This window comes from Anomalospiza imberbis, chromosome 3 (genome assembly GCF_031753505.1).
Source record: "Anomalospiza imberbis isolate Cuckoo-Finch-1a 21T00152 chromosome 3, ASM3175350v1, whole genome shotgun sequence".
Taxonomy (NCBI): domain Eukaryota; kingdom Metazoa; phylum Chordata; class Aves; order Passeriformes; family Viduidae; genus Anomalospiza; species Anomalospiza imberbis.
The window spans coordinates 7,300,791-7,322,508 of record NC_089683.1 but is presented as its reverse complement, the minus strand read 5'-3'; the positions used below and the strand labels follow the sequence as shown (position 1 = coordinate 7,322,508).

Here is a 21,718-nt window from a genome sequence, read left to right as displayed (position 1 = left end):
GAGGAGAAAGTTGGTAATTGTCATCTATAGACCAAGGCTGTCTGAAGGCTGCAAAAGGAAATGTTTTCTTCTTGACAGAGGATACATTCAATCAGATTTGGTGGTAGTGCATGTATGGCACCAGAATGAATCTTCTAATCTAATATGCAAATCAAATTTACTTTGTTTTTTTTGGGTCACTGGCTTGTATTCTTTGCTACACTCTCTGAATTTGTTGCAGGCAGCCACGCAGGACCAGTCTCTAACAGTTTATAACGTTCAGCATTTGACTTACAAATGGGGACAAGTGAAGTCTGTGGAGCTGACAGCCCTCTAGCCTGGGGTGGATATGCACTGGTTGTCAGCAGGAATCACACAGTCTCAGCCATGTCAGCTTCACATATCACCTCCCTGTCACAAACTTGCTTTGGAAGGACCACGTCTGGATACGAGAGCCATGCCATCCCAGGGGAGAGGGGACATTCATTATGTTTTTGGTATTCAAACCATGACAGCCAACAAGTCTTCCTTTTAGAGTTGTTGACAATTGTGATTTTTCCTGATGACTGCTGAAACAAGGGTAGTACATTCATTTCACTTAATTCATCATTCAGACATCATATTTTGCCTTTTTGGCATATTTTTTGACTGACATCTTTGTAGTGCTTGAATCCCAATCTGTTGATGCCTGACTAGTTGTGTCCACCTGGGGAAAAGGGGAAAAGAACAATTCCTGTATCCAAACATTCATCCCAAGAGGCCAGGATGTGGTCTGGTTCACTCTGGCCTGGCGATGCCTTTTCCTGGTCTTAGAAAATCGTGAGCCAGACACGGGTAAGGGATAAGGGGTTTTTACCTTGGTATTTTAACAAGGGTCCTTATTGGTGCACCACTTCCCCAAGGTGGAACGCGCTGCAATGCACACACATGATAGGTCCTGTATCCAATTTATAGACCTTGCAAATTAGCATATCTAACAAGGATGCCCCAACAGAAGGCCTGTATGAATGTTGTGATATTCCCCCATCTGAGGAATTCCCCCCTGGATGGGCCAAATCTCTAGTTTACAGGGTATGCTGTAGTGAGCACCTTGGTTTCCCAAGGTAGCATAGGGTTTTCCAGCCTCCTACTATGAGGCCTTTAGGATGTTTGCTCTCCTGGCCTAACAAAATACTAGGGCTATGCTAAGTTATCAGACTTAAGGAGTTACAAGTGTGCATGCTAAGAATACTGAGGATACATAGAAGTTATATAAAAGGTATAGAAAAGAAAAGGCAAAAAATCATCTGGGCATCACTGGCAGTCAGAAACCTCAGCAAACTCTGTTCAAATGCCACAGTGGTCACTTCTACCATATGGATGTAGAAGGGCTCAACTGTTTTGACTTTTCCCTATATTTGTAAAAATAAAATGATTCCGATTCCTAATCAAATACTTAGAAGTGCTTTGTTTGATTAAGGCTCACATTTATCAGCAGTATTTTTACAGCTCTTTGCTGCCATTAGTGCTAAAGCTGGAGCACAGAACAGAGGAGAAGAAGGCTGGGTCAGGACTAATAGCACAGCCAGCTTTTAATCCCTCTCCTGACTGTCCATCTTTCATGGTGGCTTGTGTCCATCTGTGTTCATGTGCCAACAGTAGCAGAAGCCAATGTAAGACATCCTTTTGAGCTTTTTGTCAAGGTGTCTTTGGCAAGACTTCCATTAATAATTAATTCCAAGAGGAGTTTGTGCTCTCCAGTGTTGGAGCCAGGCCTGGGAGCACAGCCATGGTAAGCTGTACCTGTATTTAGCTTGGGTGGAAGGTTTTTGTCTCAGAAGAGCTGCAATTCTTGTAATCTTTGCCTGTTTTGGAAGTGAGAAGATGCAGTTTGTTGTGTCTGTGTGTAATCAGCTTGCTAGAGCTGTATGTCTGCTCCACATGCTCAGTGCTGACAGAGACTTATTTCTCTAGGACTGTTTCCTCTGTTTGTTTTTTTTTTTAATTGAGAGTACAAACAGGGTCTTCTGTGCTGAAAAATGCCTGATAAATAACAATAGGAGTAAAAGAAAATAAATAAATGCAAAACATGTCTGTAAGAGATCAAAACATCATCACATCATAGAATCATAAAGTGGTTTATATTGGAAGGGACCTTAAAGAGCATCTCATTCCAACCCCCTGCCATGGGTAGGGACACCTTCCACTACCCCAGGTTGCTCCAAATCCTGTCCAACCTGGCCTTGGGCACTTCCAGGGATAGAGCATCAAAAACTTTTCAGGGCAACCTGTACCAGGGCTTCATCACCCTCACAATCAAGAATTTCTTCCTAGTATCAAATCTAAATCTACCCTCTTTAGGCAGGATATTCTTCTTTCAAGAGCCCAAGGTGTTGGCCTGAGGGAGCTCCATCAGAAAGTGGACTTTTGTTTTCACTCAGTCAAACTGAGAGGGAAGAGGATTTTTAATATCTGACTATAGCATCACATTTTTGGAAAAATGCAATCATGGTTAATTGTGTCCAAGTGTGGCTTTGAAGCCTTGTCTAGATGGAAATGTTTGTGGGCTGAGAGTATGAGCACAGGAAGTTATCTTTTATCTCTACAGTTGGTTCTATCACAGGAAAACAAACACTGATGGGAAGGAATCTTTGCTCATTAAATCAAATTATTGATATAAGCATGGCTTAAGAATAAGTTCCACTGTAGTTTTACAGTGGTTTTAGTGGCATTTACAAGAGAAATCTTGGGAACTCAAGAACATGGGGGAGGTTTAGCTGTGCATCTATCATCTATTTTAGTTCTCTGTCATTTGCATCATTTAAGTGAAATATGGAAAGATTAAAAGTCAAAGACTTCCCTTTGGCATAAAAAGGAGCAACATTTATGGCTTGAGTTTGACCCAGGAGACTATTTTATCCCACCATCTTTCCCTTAAACCCTGCTGGTGTCCTTGATGGATGAGATATCCAGTATGAAATCCTTTTGCAATCACAGGAGCCTGCTGAACTCTCTAACACAACCTTTGTGTTCCTTGGGTTTAATAGGACAAGAGGGCATTGGGGAAAGATGTGGTAATGCATTTTCTTCCTGTTTCTGGGTAGTAGAAGGTTTATGCTGTGCTAAAAAGTAGTTTGATAAAAGTGTTCAGCTCAGGTTGGCTGAGTTCAATCCCTTCATCCTTGAAGGAGGCTGAGACCTGCTCTCCATGGAGCTCTGACAAGTTGAAGGAATGTGTCCTGCTCCATAAGGGCAGATGGTGCAGCAGAGATGGGCTGTTGGAGCAGGTACCTCTGTATGCAATCAGTATTTTTGCCACAGATGTGGCTGGAATGTGTGCAGGGACAATTCAGAGGTGTCCAGGCAAATTTTTTCAGCCATCTTCTTTGCCTGTGGAGCATTTCAGCATTCAGTGTTTCTAAAGGGCTGTCCATTCAGATAACACACAGCTGATAACATCCCTGAGCTGAATAAGTGTCACGGCCCTGTGTCTGGGTACAGTCCCACAGGGCTGTTCCAGCTTTCTTTGCTGTGGACAGGCAGCAAATTCAGCTCCTCGCTTGGCCTGACACATGTCCAGGTCATCACTGGGTCCTGTGTCTGTTGTGCTGCCACAGACCTGTGATGTGATGTGATGTCTTACATGCTCTGAGCCCTGAGGAGCAGCAGTGACCTCCCAAGCTCGAACAGCTGCTGAGTCTTTGTGTTTGACCTCTGGACTTCACTGAGCACTTCTGTACCGATGAACAAAATAGTGCCAAAGCCCAGCTCTTGACACCTTGGTGAGGCCGGTGGTGTCCTGGCAACCTGATCTAATGGGTAGCATCCCTGTCAGGGCAGGGGGCTTGGAACTAGGTGGTCTGTAGGGTTTGTTTCAGCCCAAGCCATTTATGATTCCATAATTCTATGATCCGTGACACTGGAACTCCATGGACCTCCTGCTAAGTTACAAAAATGACATTTTATGTTGCATAGTCTGGACATGGCTTAGAAGTCAGCAGGGACCACATGCTGTTCCCAGCAGGCATTTTGGATGGAGTCACCTTGTTTTGAGTGTGAAGTGAATTTAATGACACAAAGGTCACGCTGTACCAGGTGAATATTGTGTTTAATTTTCTTGCATCACAGCAACCACAGTTTGCTTCTTCCAGAATGTATAAGAGTGGAGGTTAATGCTCTTTGTGTCATTGTAAACAGTTTCAAGGATTAGGTGATCTTTATTTTATTTATCACAAAATCTTCATGGGTCTAAACAGAACACTGGAAGGACCACACACATTTTCCTTCCCAGGCTTCCTGATTGTTTATAGTGATGAAGCTGCTGAAGGGTCTAGAAAATGTTTTAGGAGGAGTGGCTGAGGGAGCTGGGGGTGTTTAATGTGAAAGCTCAGAGCAGACCTCGCTGCTCTCTACAACTCCCTGAAAGGAGGTTGTAGCCAGGTGAGGGCCAGTCTTTTCTACCATGTCTCAAGTGAAAGGATGAGAATAAATGACCTTCAGTTGCACCAGAGGAGGTTCAGATTAGATATTAGAAAAAAATTAAATTCACTGAAAAGACAGTTGGGCATTGGAATAAGTTACCCAGGGACGTGGTAAAATCACTCTTTGGAAGTGTTCAAGAGGTGTCTGGATGTGGATATGTTTTAGGGGTGATTATGGTGGGGCTGGGTTGATGGTTTGGACTAATTTATCTCTAAAGTCCCTTCCAATCTTGATGCTTATGTGATTGTGGGATGACTTCAGGCACCCTTTGCTTGAAGGCCAGAGTCTGCTGATGTGGGTAGGGTCATCACTCCAATGCGTGGGCTTCTTTTCAGACCACAGCATCCCTCTTCCTCCTCTGCCAGGTGCTTATTAACTGCAGATAATTGTAGGTATTGGGTATTTAGTCTCTGATCTTTCAGGAGAAGTTAACAAAACACATCTTCAGATGACATCAAGACACCACTGAGGAAGAATATTTTCTGCCTCTGAAGACGATCTGAGGAAATACAAAATCTGAGGGTGGACATTGTCTTCACGCATAATAAACAGCACCAGCCACTTCACTGCCTGCTTGGCCTGCAGGGAAACAGGGAAGCTTGGTCTTTGAGGTCAGGTACATGTCCCTGCTCATTGCAGGGGTCTGCATTAGGTGACCTTTAAAGATCCCTTCCAACCCAAACCATTTTATGATTATTTGAAGAGTCATCTGACCATTCATCTCACCTCTGTCCTTTCAGTCCCATCACAGCAGATTTACAGGGTGGTATGAGCTGCATGAGGCTTGGTGCAAGACCCTGCAGTGCAAACTGCTGTGATTCCCCTTGGAAGAGCCTGGGAAACAAGTGAGAGATCAGAGTTACTGCTCATATGTCCCATTAGATGCCTGAGTTTGAATAATGTCCCAGCCATTTCACTCCTTTTATCAGCCCACTGTAGGGAGACCAGCCTGAAGATGGATTTTGATTTCCAGCTCTGTGAAACTTGGCTGCAAACTGGTACTTGGGTACCTCCAGAGTCTGAGTTACTGTTGGGAAACTGGGCAGGCAGTTCCTTGCACCAGCTGCTGTAGAAACACAAAGATGCCATTTCTTCTCCATAGAGTGTTTGTAACTAGTGTGCCTCTTTCACAATGAGCCTCACTTTGAACTCTATTTGTCTAAGACTTTCCATTACCTGGAACATATTTGGAAGTGAGTTACTTGCTCAAGGATGAAAAAAGATAGCTTTGATGCAAGATTTTTATTTTTTAAATACAGATTTTTAGGATAGGTTCTTTATTTTTCCACAAAGTCTGAATCAACTCAAAGGTGGAAAGCTCAGACCAGCCAGAATAGTGATCCAGTTCTCACCCTCTACTGAAACATTGATTTTAATGGAATGATAGAGGTCTAAACAAGGCAGTGATGTAACAGACTTGTACAGTGGTTTTGCTGCAGTTCTTGCTGAACTGAAACAAAGTTAGGAAAGAGGTTTACCTGAGTGTAAATGAGATTAATCTCCTGTCTTATTCCACTGAAACAGCTAATGCTTTGATCTTCGTTCAATTATTTGTTGTATTCCTCCTGTGCCCAAGAGTTATGGGCATGAATCATAGCCTTCTCCTGCCAAGCTGAGGTCAGTTTTAATACTATAATATTTGATATATCTCATATCAGAAGTCTGCATCTGGCAGTCAACAAGTTAACAACTATTTTTCTCCTCTAGCTATTATGATCCCATGCAGTTATTAGAGTTAAGGTAATTAAGGTGGATTACTTCAGGTTTTAGGTAATGTGGATAGTTATTGGAATTGCAATTAATAACATCTTGTCACTATAACCCAAGCAGGTTGTGAGGTAGATTTTATCCTGTGTAGCTGCATTGGTAGGGGTTCATTTTCCTTTGGCAGCTCCAGTTTGTGAGCTGAGCCAGTCCTGCAGCATGTGTCTTTACAGAGATGGGCAGTGGCTCCTGTGGTATGAGGTGGGGTCATCCCAGCATGGGACAGAAGTACTTTGAAGGACTGTATTTATGAGTTTCTCTGCTGTTTACAGGGTCTCATAAACCAGCCCTGTCTATGCCCCCATCCAGGAAATTTGTTTGTTAAAGGTTTACTTGTTCAAAAGTGCTCACAGCCTCTTTGTGCTGGATTAATCCTTTTATCTGATGATAAGATAGCAGGCTTGGTGGGCTCAAGATATCCAGTGGAGGGAACAAATACTGCAGTACAGAGCATTATATTCCACTTGAAAGAAGTGGCACCTTAAACTGAGTGCATGCCAGATAAAGACTCTGCTCTGGGTTCAAGTTGCTAGCAGCAAAGGTATGTGATAAAGTCATGTTTTTTCTAAGAATCCCAAAAAGGAAGCCTAAAAATAGAGGTCCTACAGTATGGAGTTCCTTGGCTGTGAGTTAGCAACCTGGATTTCCTTTGGAATATGTGATAAGAAACACTTTCAAACACATGGCAGGATAAGATGTGTCTCCATTTACATGTTTTAACTGATTGAATTCAGTAATTTTGAAAGGGGAGCAATACCGGTGCATGGGCTTTGCTACTCAAATAGGCAGAAACTGGGCAGTGCTTAGCAAAGGCCGCCAGAAGAAGAGCATTGCTGACCTTCCCAGAATGATCCCCTGGGGCTTGGCTGGGGTGGCAGCCTGGTGAATCAAGTGTTGCAAGTAGTCAGGGTCTTCAGAGACCTGCCAGCCTGTTAGAGAGGTCTCAAGGGAGCCCAAGCAGTCCTGGAATAATTTCTGCATTAATAGGTGGGTAGGATTTGATTCAGGATTGTTTACCTCTGTTAACTTTGGAATAAATGAGAGAAGCTTTTTGCCCAGCAATGTCCTAACCCTGAATGTATATCCATACATAATGTGCAAGCTTGCAGCTCAGTCTTGCAAAGCTTTACGTGCACTAATGCAGATATTTAACCAAAGGGGTTAAACTGAGGGATTAGTCAGCCTACCTGTATAACTGATGGAGGGACAAATTAACCCCCTCCCATCCCAGTAAAATACCTTCAATTAGGTGATGTGAATCCAGGTATCATTTGAGATATTCATATAAATGGATCTTATTAACGTGTGTGGAGAGTGGGAAAGAACAGACTGGTGCGCAAGAAATGTCCCTGCTGAACATTTCATGAAGCCTAATAGAAACAAACACTTAGCTTTAAAAAACCTTGTGTTCCCTTAAAAAAAAAAAAATCAATGTTAAGCACTGGAAAGCTGCCACACAAGAATCCAGTACTGAGTATTCCCACAGTTTCTTCCCAGTGCTCCCAGACTGTAGCTGCAGGGCAAGTTGCATAAGAGCTTGGGGTAGGTGCTCAGGAACATCCTCACTGGGCTATAACAAAACCCTGGCATTGTTTTCCATGGTGTGTATCTACTTTTATGTGGGGTCAGGAAAGTGACTGTAATTTGCTGTTTCATAAAACTGGCAGTTACTCACAGTAGCAATTGTAGTAAGATTTGGGCTTGCAGTCCTTACTGCTCCCTTGGGGTATGCATGGAAGCAAGATGATGCATGCTACGTGTTTTTCTACCAGAAAAATAAATAAATAAAATACATAAACCAGGCAAAGAACTTTTCACAGTCTCCAAGCCAGATTATTTAAAGCTGATGTTGTGTGTTAAGAGAGGTTCTGCCTGTAAATGTACTTCTTTGAAAAAAACAGGGGAGGCTTAATACTCATAATTAAAAAACATCTATAGCGTTTTTCCTCAAACTTTCCACTGTGCTCAGGAAATCTCAGCCCCAAAGGAGGATGTCTCATAGGTTATAACCATGTGAATGGAAGGATTTATATTGAAAACAGTTTTGCCACTTTGTTCACAGATCCTTGGATTTCAAGTTTGTTAGTGTAGCCTGGTTTCTATAAGCCAAGTGATGAACCACTGAGGAGCCAGTGATCCCCACATGAGTTTTGGGTCTCAAACTAAGCTGTGGTTTTGTTCAGTAAATGCTGATCTTCATTCATCTGTGTATAATTGAAGGTCATTTAGCCCTGTAGCTTCCTTACACAGTTTTGTTCACTCCTAATCTTTATTCCAATGCTATTAGTAACCTTTCCCTGTGCAGGGTTTTCAGTTTGGGCGTCTCATGGGTCCCTGGGAATTGCCACACTAAGTCAAACATGTGACTAGAAGAAGTCACTGCTTTTAATGGCAGAGGTTACCAGCTGCTTTCTGATGACATTCCTCATCTCCTGCTATCAAGACACTGCTCTTTTTGGGAAAAACTTCTAGCCCCTTGCCTAGTTCTCTGTTGTTTGATTGCAAATAGGAAAAGCTGATGAACAGATAAAGAATTAGCACTCACTTTTGGATAAGTAGCACTTGGATAAAAAGAAAATATTTTTGCACACAGCATAGTTTTCTGCCGTAATTACCAACACTTTAATTACGCAAGGAGAGCAGAGGGGAAGAATCTCCAAGCTGTGCCTGCCAGAAGACACTGAGACAAAACATGGGGGAACATCCAGAGATGTGCTGGTTGTGTTCTCTTTGAATTAGGTTTCTTTGTTGAATTGCTCCTCTGGTGTCTCAGCGGTCATCAGTGGTCAGTGGACTAGAGGGTGGGTGACATTGCTTCAGAGCCAGGCACAGAAAATCCCCTAAATATCTATCTTGGTCAGTAGTCTTGGAAGAAAAATTATGTTCCTAACTCTTGGAATATAATGCTTGGATCATACCAGGCTAGTTGTTGGCTCAGATGCTGAAGCATGAGGCTTCTTACTCTTTATTAAAATATTTGGGCAGTGCAATGTAGCTGTAGATGTTATTTTCCCTGGTACCTTCCTTGCCTGCCTGGGCTTCTGCTTGCCTGCCGTTCCTCTCCTGTGCTTGGTGGAGGCTGGCATGGCTTCCCATCAGCTCTAGAGGGTTTCAGGACCTCTGGCCCTTTACTCCATCCCTTTCTCCCTACTTTATCTTGGATATCCTTGCCCTGGCTCTCATTTAAGTCTCTCGCAGTGATAGATAATGCTCACCCAAACACTGCTTTTGGGTACACAGTCATGAAGATCTCCAAGGGCCACTTTCCCTGACAATGTTTGTGTACACCTTCCACTGAAATTTAATGGGAGTGTCTTTTGGCCCAGGTTTTACAGAATTGGTTGCTGTGACTCAGCTGTTTCCTGATAACTTGCAGGGCTGGAACCACTTGGGTATGGGCTGGCATCCTGAGTACAGAGACTCTCCCTTGTTGGTGAGAAATTCCTTGCATGAGCAATGCCCTGACTTTGGATCAGCCACACTTGAACACACAATACTCACTGCTCTGTCAGTGTCCTCCTGGGAGCCACATTTTGTGCCACATATTTCCTGAAAAACAGATAAGAGGCACAAAAGAATTTCTGCCAAGCCTATAGCCTAAATGTCAAAACAGTTCTGTATTATAAGAGTAATCACAGTACTCCTGGTTGGAAGAGACCCACAAGGATCACCAAGTCCAGCTCTTAAATGAATGGCACAACCTTGGCATTTTTAGCACCAGGGTCTGACCAACTCAGCTAAAGTCTTGCAGTGCTAAATGTTTAACTAAAATGAGTGAAAATGATGAAAAGAAATAGGAGTTGTGTCAAAGTCTGAAAATTAGTGTAACTCTACTTTGATCCAAAGTGAAGTGGATATATTCAGAGCATTGTATAAAATTCCAGCTTCTAATAAGTCTCTGTGAAGGAACCAACCAACAAATATTCCCTAAATGCCTAAGAAAGCCAGGGCTGGTTTGCAAAGTACCAGTGAAAGTATGTGACAAATGCAGCCCAAATGGGAGAAATAGGGAAGACTGGCAGAATGAGCCTGACTTCCTTGTTAATCTGATTCTTCTGGGCCTGGTGGAGATGAGATTCAGTTGTACTACCAGCAAGGTCCTACAGCTACGGGTGGCAAAGGTGCCATGGTGGGATGTAGCTCAGCATGCTGGAATATGGACAAGAATCAGCTTGAGTCTCATCCTCCTCAAGATGCATTATCTTGTGAAAATGCAGAACTATCCTGACTTTGGGAGCAGGCAGAGGTTTACCAGATGAAAGTACCTCTTTGTATCTGCAGGTATCTCTTACAAGGCTTTCTTCCTTTTGATCCATTTTTCTTTCCAAATAGAACATGTAGGGAGCAGACTGGCGCATGCGATGCTTTCCCCTGTGCCCTTTGGAGACCAAAAACCACATCAAGCAGGAGATTTATGAGTTGCTGGCAATAGATGCTTCATATTCTGTTATTACATTTCAGATGATGAAAGAAGAACAACTGACTTTCATGGCTATGAAAGCAGTAGGAAAACTGCCTGTGGACAGATCGAGCACATGCATCACGGGATAGAAATTAAGGTGTTTTATAGCTTCAAATTCAGATTGGAAAGTTCAAGATAGCAGAAAAATATCTGAATAAAAGAGGTGAGGCAGTTTGTAAGATTTCAACTCAGATACACTCAGGAGAATAAATCCAAAGGTAACATTATGATTCATTAACTATCCCTAATTAGGCTCCTAAATTTAAGTAGACAGAATCTTCCCTGGAGGCTTTCAAAAGCACCCACCTTTCACTGTTGATGATACAGGGAGCTTAGGAACATAGCTTATTTAAGAAGGACTTCTTCCTTAGGTACCTACAGGGCATGGGTTGCGCTCCTAGATTGGGTGAATTGGATCTTCTAATAAGGTTATTGCATTTCTGGGCAGGCAGAAATCAGAGGAGTCAGGGAAAAGTGTTCTGTTGCCCTGTGCAGGAGGAGGAGAGCCTGGGAGGGAATGGTGCTCGTGTTTGTCTCTTTCCCGTGGAGTCTCAGTTGGAGGTGCAGCATTTCTTAAATCTCCTTCATCTCTCTGAGCCTTTTACCTACGAGAGATTTCACTGGGAGCAACGGTGAGGCTGAGCTAATTTGCGTTCCATGGGCTTTGTTTCTGGACTGGAATTGCTTCCACTTTGGAAATCACTTCTCTGATTGCAGCTGCATGAGGAAAGGATAAGCATGTCCTTTTCTGTGCAGGGCAAATAAGAGAAAGGGTTGTCTGTATTATATTTATATTCTTATTGCACAACACTTCTGTATCTGGCTGCTGCCAGGAGATACAGTAAAAGGCAAAGCATCTGGGCTGTCTCAGGAGGAGTCTTGGCAGAGTGATCTGAAAGTTTTTATGGGTTGTGTTAGACATCCCAGCTTGTACCACTTCCCACCACCCTCAAACACCAGCAGAACAGACAGATTCCTGCTTTGGGCAGAGTCTGGAGGGAGGGCCCTGGTGCAGGCTGTAAGCTCCGGGAGGTGTAGGTGGCTTTGGTTGTGACAGAGCTCGTCTCCCAGACAGTCTCACTTGCTTTCTGCATGGTGCTTGGAAGTGGCCTTACTGTAACTGGCATGAGTCACTTCCTTGTTATTGGTGGTTTGGAACACCGTGCATGGAAAACACACCTGCAGCAGGCTGAGGAACTCCCTCTTGCTCTTGGGCTTTGCATTCGGTTTCAGGATTGCAGCCTATATCCATGCTGGGTGAAAAAAATGTTGTTTTTTTTCAAAATAACTGAAGGAGATGGAAGCTGAGGTCTGGACCACTTGCATTTATTAAATCTCTGATCTGGTGTTTGGGGATTTTTGTGAGAGTGAAGGTTTTTCATGGCAGTTTGTTGATCAAATCCCAACTTTCAGACTTATGGTCTGTTGCAGAAAGTCCCTTCATGTTTCCTGTTGTCTCCTGGGACAATTTACACTTCCTGTTTAAATGGTATTGTACCTTCACTCTAAATAAAATACAGGACATGGTATAACATAACTAATAAATATATATTAATAAAATAAAATATAGGATATAGGTACGACATGCCTTTGTAGCCAAGGTACAGAGCTGATGTTAAGTGCACTCAGCCTTCTACAAGGCCCATGGAGACATTTGAGAGCCGCAGGATCTGATGATCTCCTTATAATCAGGTGATTTTACTCCTATCTGACCAAATGTCCCCCCTGTCAGAATGTCTGGTGGCAGGGCAGGACTTGAAGGTAGGCTTTTGATATCTGACACAGCACGTGATCATGAGAAGCAGCAAAACCTCTTTCCATGTGAGGCCCTGAGCTAGATGGAGCAAGGATAGCTGGAAAAGGTTTCAACTTGTTCCTTGGTCATGTCTGAGACCCTTGGGATAAAGCCAAAGGGGTAGGCTGTGCCTCAATTTACTTTTGTTAATCAAATTATCATCTTCCACCCCCATGTTTCCAGCTACACAGTGGTGTTACTGTTGTCACCAGGTGCAGAGTCTTCTTTTTTATGGGATTTTTCCTTCTTGCTCTCTGACTGTTCTGTGATATTTAATGGTCTGGCACAGCCAAAATCCGTTATTTTAATAGGTATTGTTGACTGACTGCTGAGTGAATTTAGGTTTTACTGCACAAAACCCACTGTTAGTTCTGCAGTTTGAGAGAGCCATATACACGTATACTAAGGAATTCTTTCTTTTAACAACCTGGAATCATGAATGATCCTATTTCATGCTGAATGCTGTGAATTTTTAAGTCTCAAAAAAAAAGAATCCTTCAGAGATGCTACCTCTAAAAACAGTTTATATTGGGTTTTTACTCACAGGAGCTTTTTAAAAGTTATTATTATTGTTTTAAAAATATGTTGAGCACCAACAGTTCCTGGCCCCAACCTGCCCAGATAAAAGGCTTGGTTGTAATTTTCCTTGGTAAGGGAGTAATGTTTTTGTTCAAATTGCACTCTGCTTCAAGCATGCTCAGGAGAGTTTGCTGAAGATCCTGCAGATTTGCTTTAATCATGCTGAGCTTTGGGAGCAAATGCACAGGAGAATATAGAGCAGAGGACTGGAAAATGACAAGCCCCTTGTCTGTGTGTTTTAAACACTGAGTTTTCATTGATCCCTTCCAGTTGACTGATGTATATATCCAGTGAAGATGGAGGTCAGGGGATAATTACTTCCTGGGAGTGGAAGTCTTTAAGCCTGTTTAGGACAGAACAAGCATCAGAAAACACCAAATGATCAAATTAGTAAAAAGAGGGAATGGTTTGAGTGCAAGGCTGAGCTTGTTTCCTTTCTTTGGCACAGACTCCCTCTGTGAGATTGGACAAATAATTTTGATATTTAAACACTTTCAAAACTCTGTCCCTGAGCCAATTCCCTACCCATAAAATATGGGGGCTATAGCATCAACTGTTTGGATTAGGGGAATAATATATGTGGTTAAATTGGAACACTCAGCAACGCTGGAAAATAATTACACAGAAAGAGCAGTATTCCTCTGAAAATAATATATTGTAGCAATTGGTTGAACCCCCAGGACTGGAGTGTTTAAAACTAGAGAAATCAACATAGGAAACACAGCAATTTATCTCATTATGGTCTTTTCGTACGTGAAGAGGGCCTAATAGAAAACTGAAGAGAAACATGGACATGTAATGACAGCCCAAAGAGGAATGGCTTTAAACTGAAAAGAATAGGTTTAGATTGGGTATTAGGAAGAAATTCTTGACTGTGAGGGTGGTGAGGCCCTAGCAGAGGTTGTCCAGTGATGCTGTGGCTGCCCCATCCCTGGCAGTGTCCAAGGCCAGGCTGGATGGGGCTTGGAGCAACCTGGTCTCGTGGAAGGTCTCCCTGCCCAGGGCAGGGGAGTTGGAACAAGGTAGTCTTGTTCCAACCCAAAACAGTCTGAGATTCTCTTCCATTAAAGAACAGTGGTGAGGTATTTACTGGCCTTTTCCATCTCTTAGCACTGCAATTCGGAATGTTCCTGCTTGTAGACACAGTAAGTTTTTCTTTTCATCAGCTCTGAATTTTCTGGCCACACAAGAAACTGCTTGTGTGAAAATTCCAGCAGAAGGCATCTCCACTGAGTACAAATAAGGATACTGTCAGCAGCACCAGCATGTGCTTTTTCACACTGTCCTGCTGGCTGCTCCCACCGACTCTGATGGATCTGCTCTGCCCCTGGAGAGCACACTCTGGTTTTGATTTTCCTTCACCCCTGTTTCTGCAGTGGGGGGAGGCTGCCAGGCAGCTCAGGAGAGGTTTCATTGTGAGATTGGTGCCATTAATTCATTGCAAATGGGTAATGCAGCTCTTGGGTTCGGAACTGGTATAAATTATTGCTAGCACGATGTTGATTCGGACAGATGAGCAGTGGGAGCTGAGATTGCTTTTAAAGCAGACACAGAGGGATTATGTAAAGACTTGAAAGCCTGTAATGGAAGAGGAATGGACTTGCTGATCCAAAAGGTCCCTTGTAGATTTATAACCTAGAACCAACTTCTGCAGGTACCTTCATGGAGTGTCACAGGGATGGTGACACTTTGTCTCCAGATGAAGTCCTGGCTGACATGGAATCCATGTGGTGATGTTTGAGTTGAACCCCAGGGTGAGTGGCTGAGCAAGGCTTGCCATCTGAAAAGTTACACCTCTGCCTGTGCTTCTCAGATGCACAGCCCAAGTTGATGTAGAATTTTATCATTTGGATAAATTCCCACATCTCAATGCTGACTGCTACCCCCTGAGAAACTGAAAGTCCCTAGAGGCCCCCAGAGCAACTCATCTCCTCTCTTCTGGATGATCCAAGCTCATTTCTCATGTGCATTTTTAAGTGCAGGGTTCCTGACTATGAGGTGTGTGAACACTTTGATTGAAGCTGTTTCTTCCCCTCTTGATCCATCACTCATTCTGCTGACTGAATTGCTTTAACTTCTCTGCTCGATTGCATGGAGCAGGACAAGTGCCAACCCTTCCCTGCCAGGATTTCTGTGCTTGATACTGAGATAAGACTAAAATCCTTGGTGCTTTCTTTCTGATGGTTTTAATAATAAATAACTTTCCTTGACACTTTGCTTCAACTCATGCCATGCTTTGTGTCAGATGCACTCCTCTCTGGAGAATTTAAGGAAGGCATTTCAAAGGAACCAGATGTTTAATCTTTCTTGTGGAATTGGCTGCCACATAGGAGCTAACTAGAAATTGTGAGGTATTTTACACTTGAGAAATGCTTTCCATTTCACAGTCTTTCTAAATCAAAAGAAAGCTGTGTATTGGCTGAGCATCATATAAACTAGAAAAAGAGCAGACCTGCTGCATACCATCTCTCTGTGTACTCTTTGCAAAGATGGGCCTTTCCTGGCAAAAGGTACTCAAGATGTTTATGGAGTCCACAGAGAAAAATGATCCCTTGAAATGGAAAAGTCCAAGTTCGTGTGCTGCTCTAGACAACCTGTGCTGCTCTAAGTTGCTTTCAGAATTTTAAAGGGTTCTAGTTGCTGATGTGAATAAAAGCACCTCTTGGAATTTTTGAAAGTACCAAAGTGTATGCTAGTCACAGTTGTTAAGCATGTGCCTGCTTTTGGGAATCTCACAGCCACCTCTGTTTTCTTTGTCCTCACAGCCACCTCTGTTTAAAGGCACCAAATGACTACCAGCTAGTGTTCTTATGTCCTCAGCCATCCCAAAGAGGTAACAGCACAGCCCTACTCCATAAGGTGCTGTGACAATAATACTCTCTATCAATGCTTCTTGAATACTTCTCCATCTCTACTCTTCCTTGGGATTCTGTTGACGAGTTGCTGACTGATTTAACAATGTTTTGCCTTACCTGACTCCTCCCCTGGTCCTGTAGGTAGCATTCAAGTGGTGGTGGTACAGATGCCAAGATGGGAAAGCCATATCTCAGTTCTCTGGGCATGCTTAGGAACACCCAGAGATGATGGTGTTTCTTTCCCCTACTTCTCTCAAATGTTTCAGTAGGGTAGTGTTGGGTAGTGTCACTTTTTAATGAAAGATGCAGGTTCATCCAGCCTTTCTTGTGCCCTGGAGGTGGTCATGAATGCTGAGAGGTAAAGGAGATATATTTGAAGAAGAGTAAATCTGAAACATGAAAGCTTTTTGCTTCATTTTCTTCACTGGATACCTATCAACAGGTTACTGGGATGCAGTTTGGGTGAAAAGTGTATAAAGGAAAATGTCCTATGTCTTTTACATACTTATCAGGTCCTCAGTCTTAGATACAGCAATAGGACTCTTTCTTTTTGGAGGGTGCTGAGCCCTATGCGTCCTTTTGGGTGCCTCAAATTTGGCACCCAGAACTGCAGTTCTCCCTGGCTGTGGTTTGCAGGATTATCTCTGTTCTACCCACCCCCTCTCCAGACTTTCTGATATTTCCCTGGCACAGGTATCCCCCTCATTCCTGTCTGGTTCCTGCTAGGAGATGTGTTTTTTTGCTGCCTTCCAACTGTTGCCAGTTCAGTTTTCACTAGAAACCTCTGTGCCAGCTCTTTGATATTCAGAAGCTGAGGGGTTTTCTGTCTGTTTCCTGACCTAGCATGACTCTTCTAATATTGCAAGAACTTCAGTGCTGATGTCCTGGCAGCCTAATACAGGAGGTCAGTCTGTAAATCTAGTTACAATTTTCTTTGCCTCAGCAAAGACAGTAAGTCAAACATTATGTAAACAAAGTGGTTGGATCACTTCTCCCACCAGTAATGTGGTGGGTGATGCAGGCAAATTTAATGGATGCGATTAAATCTCCTGTTCCAGTCTGGCAGCTGATTAGCTGCAGGGGGCAGGCAGGAATTTCCTTTCTGATCCAGAGCTGCCTCTTTCCAAGTTCTCCTTCAAGCTTCTGCCAAGCATCTCAAAGTGCTTTGCATTTTTAATTGCACTTCTTCATGCCCCTGTGAAGGGTGGAGATGAGAGATAGCATGATCCAAGTGGAGCCCTGAGGAAACTGAGGCACTGGGAGGTGACAGCCTGCTTGGAATGAGAGAGGAAGGTGGTGTTACACTTGGAGAAAGGGGAAATGGGCATCCTAGAAATCTTCTCTTGAAGCTCATGTGGGTCTACCAAACCTGTGCCTAGTGCTCAGCAGTCTGTGTCTTAAGCACACTGAAGTCTTGGTTGTCTGCTAGGCATTAATGTATAGTCACTGACAGGAAAAATAAATCTTTCTCCTGTGGAAATTTTAATTTATTTTTGTTTTTCATCACTCAATTCCTCTACTTTCTAAAGAGAATGACCTGTATACATATTTCTTCTCTTTGTATGGAGAAGCACTTTGCTCTGAAATAGCCTCAGGTGTTGGCTGTGGCTGAGAAACAGAACTGGTTCAGCTCCATAGATTACTCCATTCTTTGTCCCTACAGGGGAAATTAGTGAATTCACTGTGTGGATTCACCTTCAGTGGGTGTACACTGAGGTAGCTACACCAGCTTTGATTTCTTTACCTCGTTGTACAGCTGAAGAACTGGCCTTGTAAGGAGGAGAAAACACTCCTGTTATTAGGTCATGCTTTGGTCCAAAGAAGAGACCAGAGATGTCCAGAAAATCTGTCACATATTAACCCATCATTTCACCTGCATACTGCTCATGCTGTGGCTGATAAAAGAGGGAGCAGTAGGGATTAGCTGAGTTTTCATGTTCCTCAGGATGGTGGGAATGGAGAATGGGCCTTTCCCATCTTACAGCCTAAAACTCAATGGGAAACAGTGGATTTTGGATCTCACAGGGTGGGGAGGGTTTCTTATAGCAGGAATTTATTTTTGTGATGGATTATTTAAGCTTTATGATTTCACATGAGCAGCATCCTCTAGAGTTTGGTTTTGAGACTCTGGAGTGGATGGAAACTTCTGATGTTCAGTCTTGAGCCAGCAGCTTGATGGCTGAGATAAGCAGGATTTCAGGCATAGCTAGAGCTCCCATTGCTGTAGGGCATCCTGTCCAGCCTGCTGTCATGGTAGGAACAGAGAGCTCTAACTGGAGTGCTCTGAAGCCTACAGCTGAGGCCAAAGCCTGGTTTACTAAGCTCTGTTTCAGTTTCTGAGTGTCTAAATAGAACATCTGAATCTGATCCTTAGCCTAGTCTCAAGGCTTAATTGTAAATAAACAGTATCTTAATCACTTTATGGTTTCCAGCATTCTCTTGTTGAATGTCTCCGTGCTGCATTTGGAAAGTATTCATCATAGTGGAAAATGAGTGTCTGTCTGGGCTGCACGTGGTATAATTAACTATCAGCTGAGCCTGTAGCATGACGTGACAATTCTCATTCTGACCAGCTGAAATAACTCACTCTAACAACTGTGCTCTTCTTGCTCCTCTCTTTCAGTTCCCAAGAAGCTTCTGCATGAAACTCAGGCAAGACCAACCAATCAACGAGGGAATCAGAAGCCACATTTTCCACTGCAGCCAAGAGTGTTTGACCCCAATGTTATAGGGGACGGCGTGTTCCTTTCGGATATCTCTCCTTCCAGCTTAGAGCGAGCTCTCCCAGGTACCTGTGACCATTGTGATTTTGGCCCAAACCTAACGGTGTTGTGGTAACTGTTCCTTTCCATCTCCTCTTTTCTGGATTTCTGTATTGCTCCTAAATCCCATCCAAGGCACAGTCAGAAAGGGCTGTGACAGCTTCAAGATGTGACTTCAGTGACAGGCTAAAGTGAACTGAGAAACTGTTCAAGAAACACTGAGTTTTTGGAATAGCAGTCGTGGCCATGCATGTCCAAACTCATTGCAGAAATACTTTCCAGACCTGTCTAGTGACAAAGAAAAAAAACCAGGGCAGACACAGTAGATCTGCCTCACGGGACAGAGAAGTTTTCAACTGAGCTTTGAAATACAAGGCGATTTTCATAAAATGCAAAGAGAAAAGATATGAATGAAGTCAGAACTTAGCCATCTCTAGGGATAGGTGAGTAGGAGGAAGGAGTGGTGTATGAATAAAGGAAAAGCACAGGTGAGCACGTGTTGGGTTCCTTAGCGGTTTTCTGTTGTTTCCCAATATGCAGGAGGTGGTTTGCAACACTACTGAAAATCCCAGTCTGTGGTCCCTGAGATTCAGCTTGAGGGTGGGTGTGGGTAGAGCTCGTCTCTGTCTACACTCCTGGCAAAGTTAATCCACAGCTTGGATTGTCAATTCACAAATAAGAACTGGCAATAACAGGTTTGTCAGTTTGGAGGCCTTACTGAAAAACTGTCAAGGAAAAGAGTTTTAAGTTAGCCCTAAATAAATATTGTGATCCTGGAGAGTCTTTTAGGCAAGGAAAAATATCCTGAACTGATTTTCACTCATCTAAACATTTTACTTCTCTGAATGACACCTTTTGTTTAATTTTCACATTGTTTATTCAATCACTTTCAAAATATGCACCACTTTTCAAACAAAGATGTCATTTTGAAATTAAAACCTAGAAGAATGTTTCAAAAATAACAAAATACTTGAAAATTTCTGTACTCTCCCTTCCTGTTTTATTTCTTTTGTTAAAACTATTTGCTAACATCAGTCTGATATCATGAATAACCTCTCCTGTGCTTATACTGTGGTGTTGGGCAAATTTACTGCTGGCTGAAAGAATTTTGTTCAGCTTTGGTGTAAACTCACAGAGAAACCATTCAAGTGACTGGCAACAGCTAAGAAAAAGGGGTGAGGAGAAAACCAGTAGTAGTGAGCTGATTAGGCATTGAAAAATCTTCAAAGCTAACAAGGAGGAAAGGGAATATCTTTTTGTATGATCCTGAAAGGAATGCCAGACCAGGGAATCACACAGTGTAGCAACACATGGCCCTTGTGACATCGTATGTGTTTGTTATTTCAGTCCTGCGTAAGTCCAGTCATTTTCTCTCTTCCATGTCTGTGCTTGTACAATCCTGCCAATGATAAAACCAGTTCTGTGGTTTTGTGGTGCTCTTTGCTGGAGTTTAGTGTATGCAGGCCAGTATTAATTTAAAAACATGTTTGATTGCATCTTTTCATTTGACAAGTCAAAAGTTAAACCAAAAAAAAAAAAAAGGGATTCTTCTTACATCTCACATCTTGAGAGGAGTTATCCCTTACTCTGCCTCCTGAAGACACTGTTGTGGCACATGGTTTACAAGGGCTGCTCTACACCCAACAGAGATGGTGTCCCTCTGACATAGGAAATATGTGTGAGATATCCTGGTAGTGCCCCTTATTTTCCTTGGTTTTGAAGGAATCTTACATTAACTAGTTCAGAGCCAGATCTCAGTCAGGAGATATCTCAGGCAGGATTAAGTTACCCCCCATATAAATGTGTCATTTGTGATGACCTGGGGTGTTCACCTTGCTTCTAGAAGGGTGGGCATTTCCCCTGCATTCCTTCTTATACCTGCCAACTCTGCATGGATGTCCTCCTGACCCTGAGGCGTCTTAGATGTTTGTGTATGAGCAAATACATTGAGCTTCAAGTGTCTGCTATGGGGAGAGCTGAATGACTCTCTGCAATCCATCAACTAATAGCAGGATTCTCTTGCCTTAATTTAGGTGCATGGTGCTACTTGAGATGCTCTGAAATATCCAAGTTTTAGGTTCAATTTTTAGAAGTTAAATATTTACCCTGCATGTGTGGATTTCCTTGGAACAGCAGTAGGGAAAAATTTGAGAACTTGTACAGGCAGATTTACCAGACAGGGAGGATAAAGGAGATATTAGAGGGCATGTTAATCTGAATTAAAAAAAAAAATCTGAACTAAAAAAAATTTTGAAATGTTACTATTGATTTTCTGCCAAATGTGCCCTTGGACCTTCTGTGTCCCTTTGTCCCTTTTGTACAAGGGATCTGCAGTAACCTCTATTCTCCTACAGCTCTTGGGATATTTTACACTTTGGGATATGACACCCAAGCACTCATGTTCAAACACTTTGCTTGAAGTCCAGTCATTAACACTGTGGTAACCTTGAACATGTGGCTTTCCCAGGGCTGTGCAGCTATTCAGTGGCAGAGGTACAGCTGTCCCTCACAGTGACACCTGGACATCCATCCCTGCTGGTTCTCCTTGAGGCAGATTAGGAGTTGGCATCACTGCACACAGATTCCTGCCCTCAGTCCCTCTTCATCCAGTATTACCTGTTCTCTTTGACACCCCTCACTTTCTGTTACTGCTTCCTTGGGCTGAGCTGCTTCCTGGCACCCACAGCGGGAAGCTGAACGTGATGTCTCATGCTGCTGAGTTTGCAGGGAAAGGAGATGGATCAGGCAGCAAAGGAACAAAGACATCTCACATCATCACTCCTGACAGAATGCTTTTGTTTGCATGGCACTGGTGGCATCATTGGAGATGGAGATGGCAGTGTCCTGAATTTGATACCTGCAGATAAGTGGAAGCCAGGTGCAAGTCTGTAATTTTACAGTGATACTTGCTTTTGGCCAGAACTAGACACCCAGAGAAGGGAGCCTGGAAATCTATGATAGCTACAGTTAAAAACTCACATGGGTGATGGAGCTGGATCCTCTGCACTGACATTTTCCTGTGTTGAAAACAATTACTGTTCTGTGAGTAGTGGGGGTGTCT

The 21,718-nt window shown here is 43.0% G+C and overlaps 1 protein-coding gene across 7 annotated transcripts in view; it reads left to right on the top strand.

Moving 5' to 3' along the window:
* EVA1A (eva-1 homolog A, regulator of programmed cell death) overlaps positions 1 to 21,718 on the top strand; it is a 201,514-nt gene that overhangs the window by 171,129 nt on the left and 8,667 nt on the right. For 4 of the 7 annotated variants that reach the window (XM_068183309.1, XM_068183310.1, XM_068183311.1 and 1 more), the window contains one exon: positions 18,519 to 18,683. The exons of 1 other annotated variant lie outside the window; for it this stretch is intronic. In XM_068183309.1, coding sequence (XP_068039410.1) covers positions 18,519 to 18,683 — 165 coding nt within the window. Of the gene's footprint in view, positions 1 to 3,901; positions 4,054 to 10,675; positions 10,885 to 18,518; positions 18,684 to 21,718 lie in introns of those variants that run through there. 2 more of the 7 variants (XM_068183313.1, XM_068183314.1) reach the window with 2 other exon arrangements.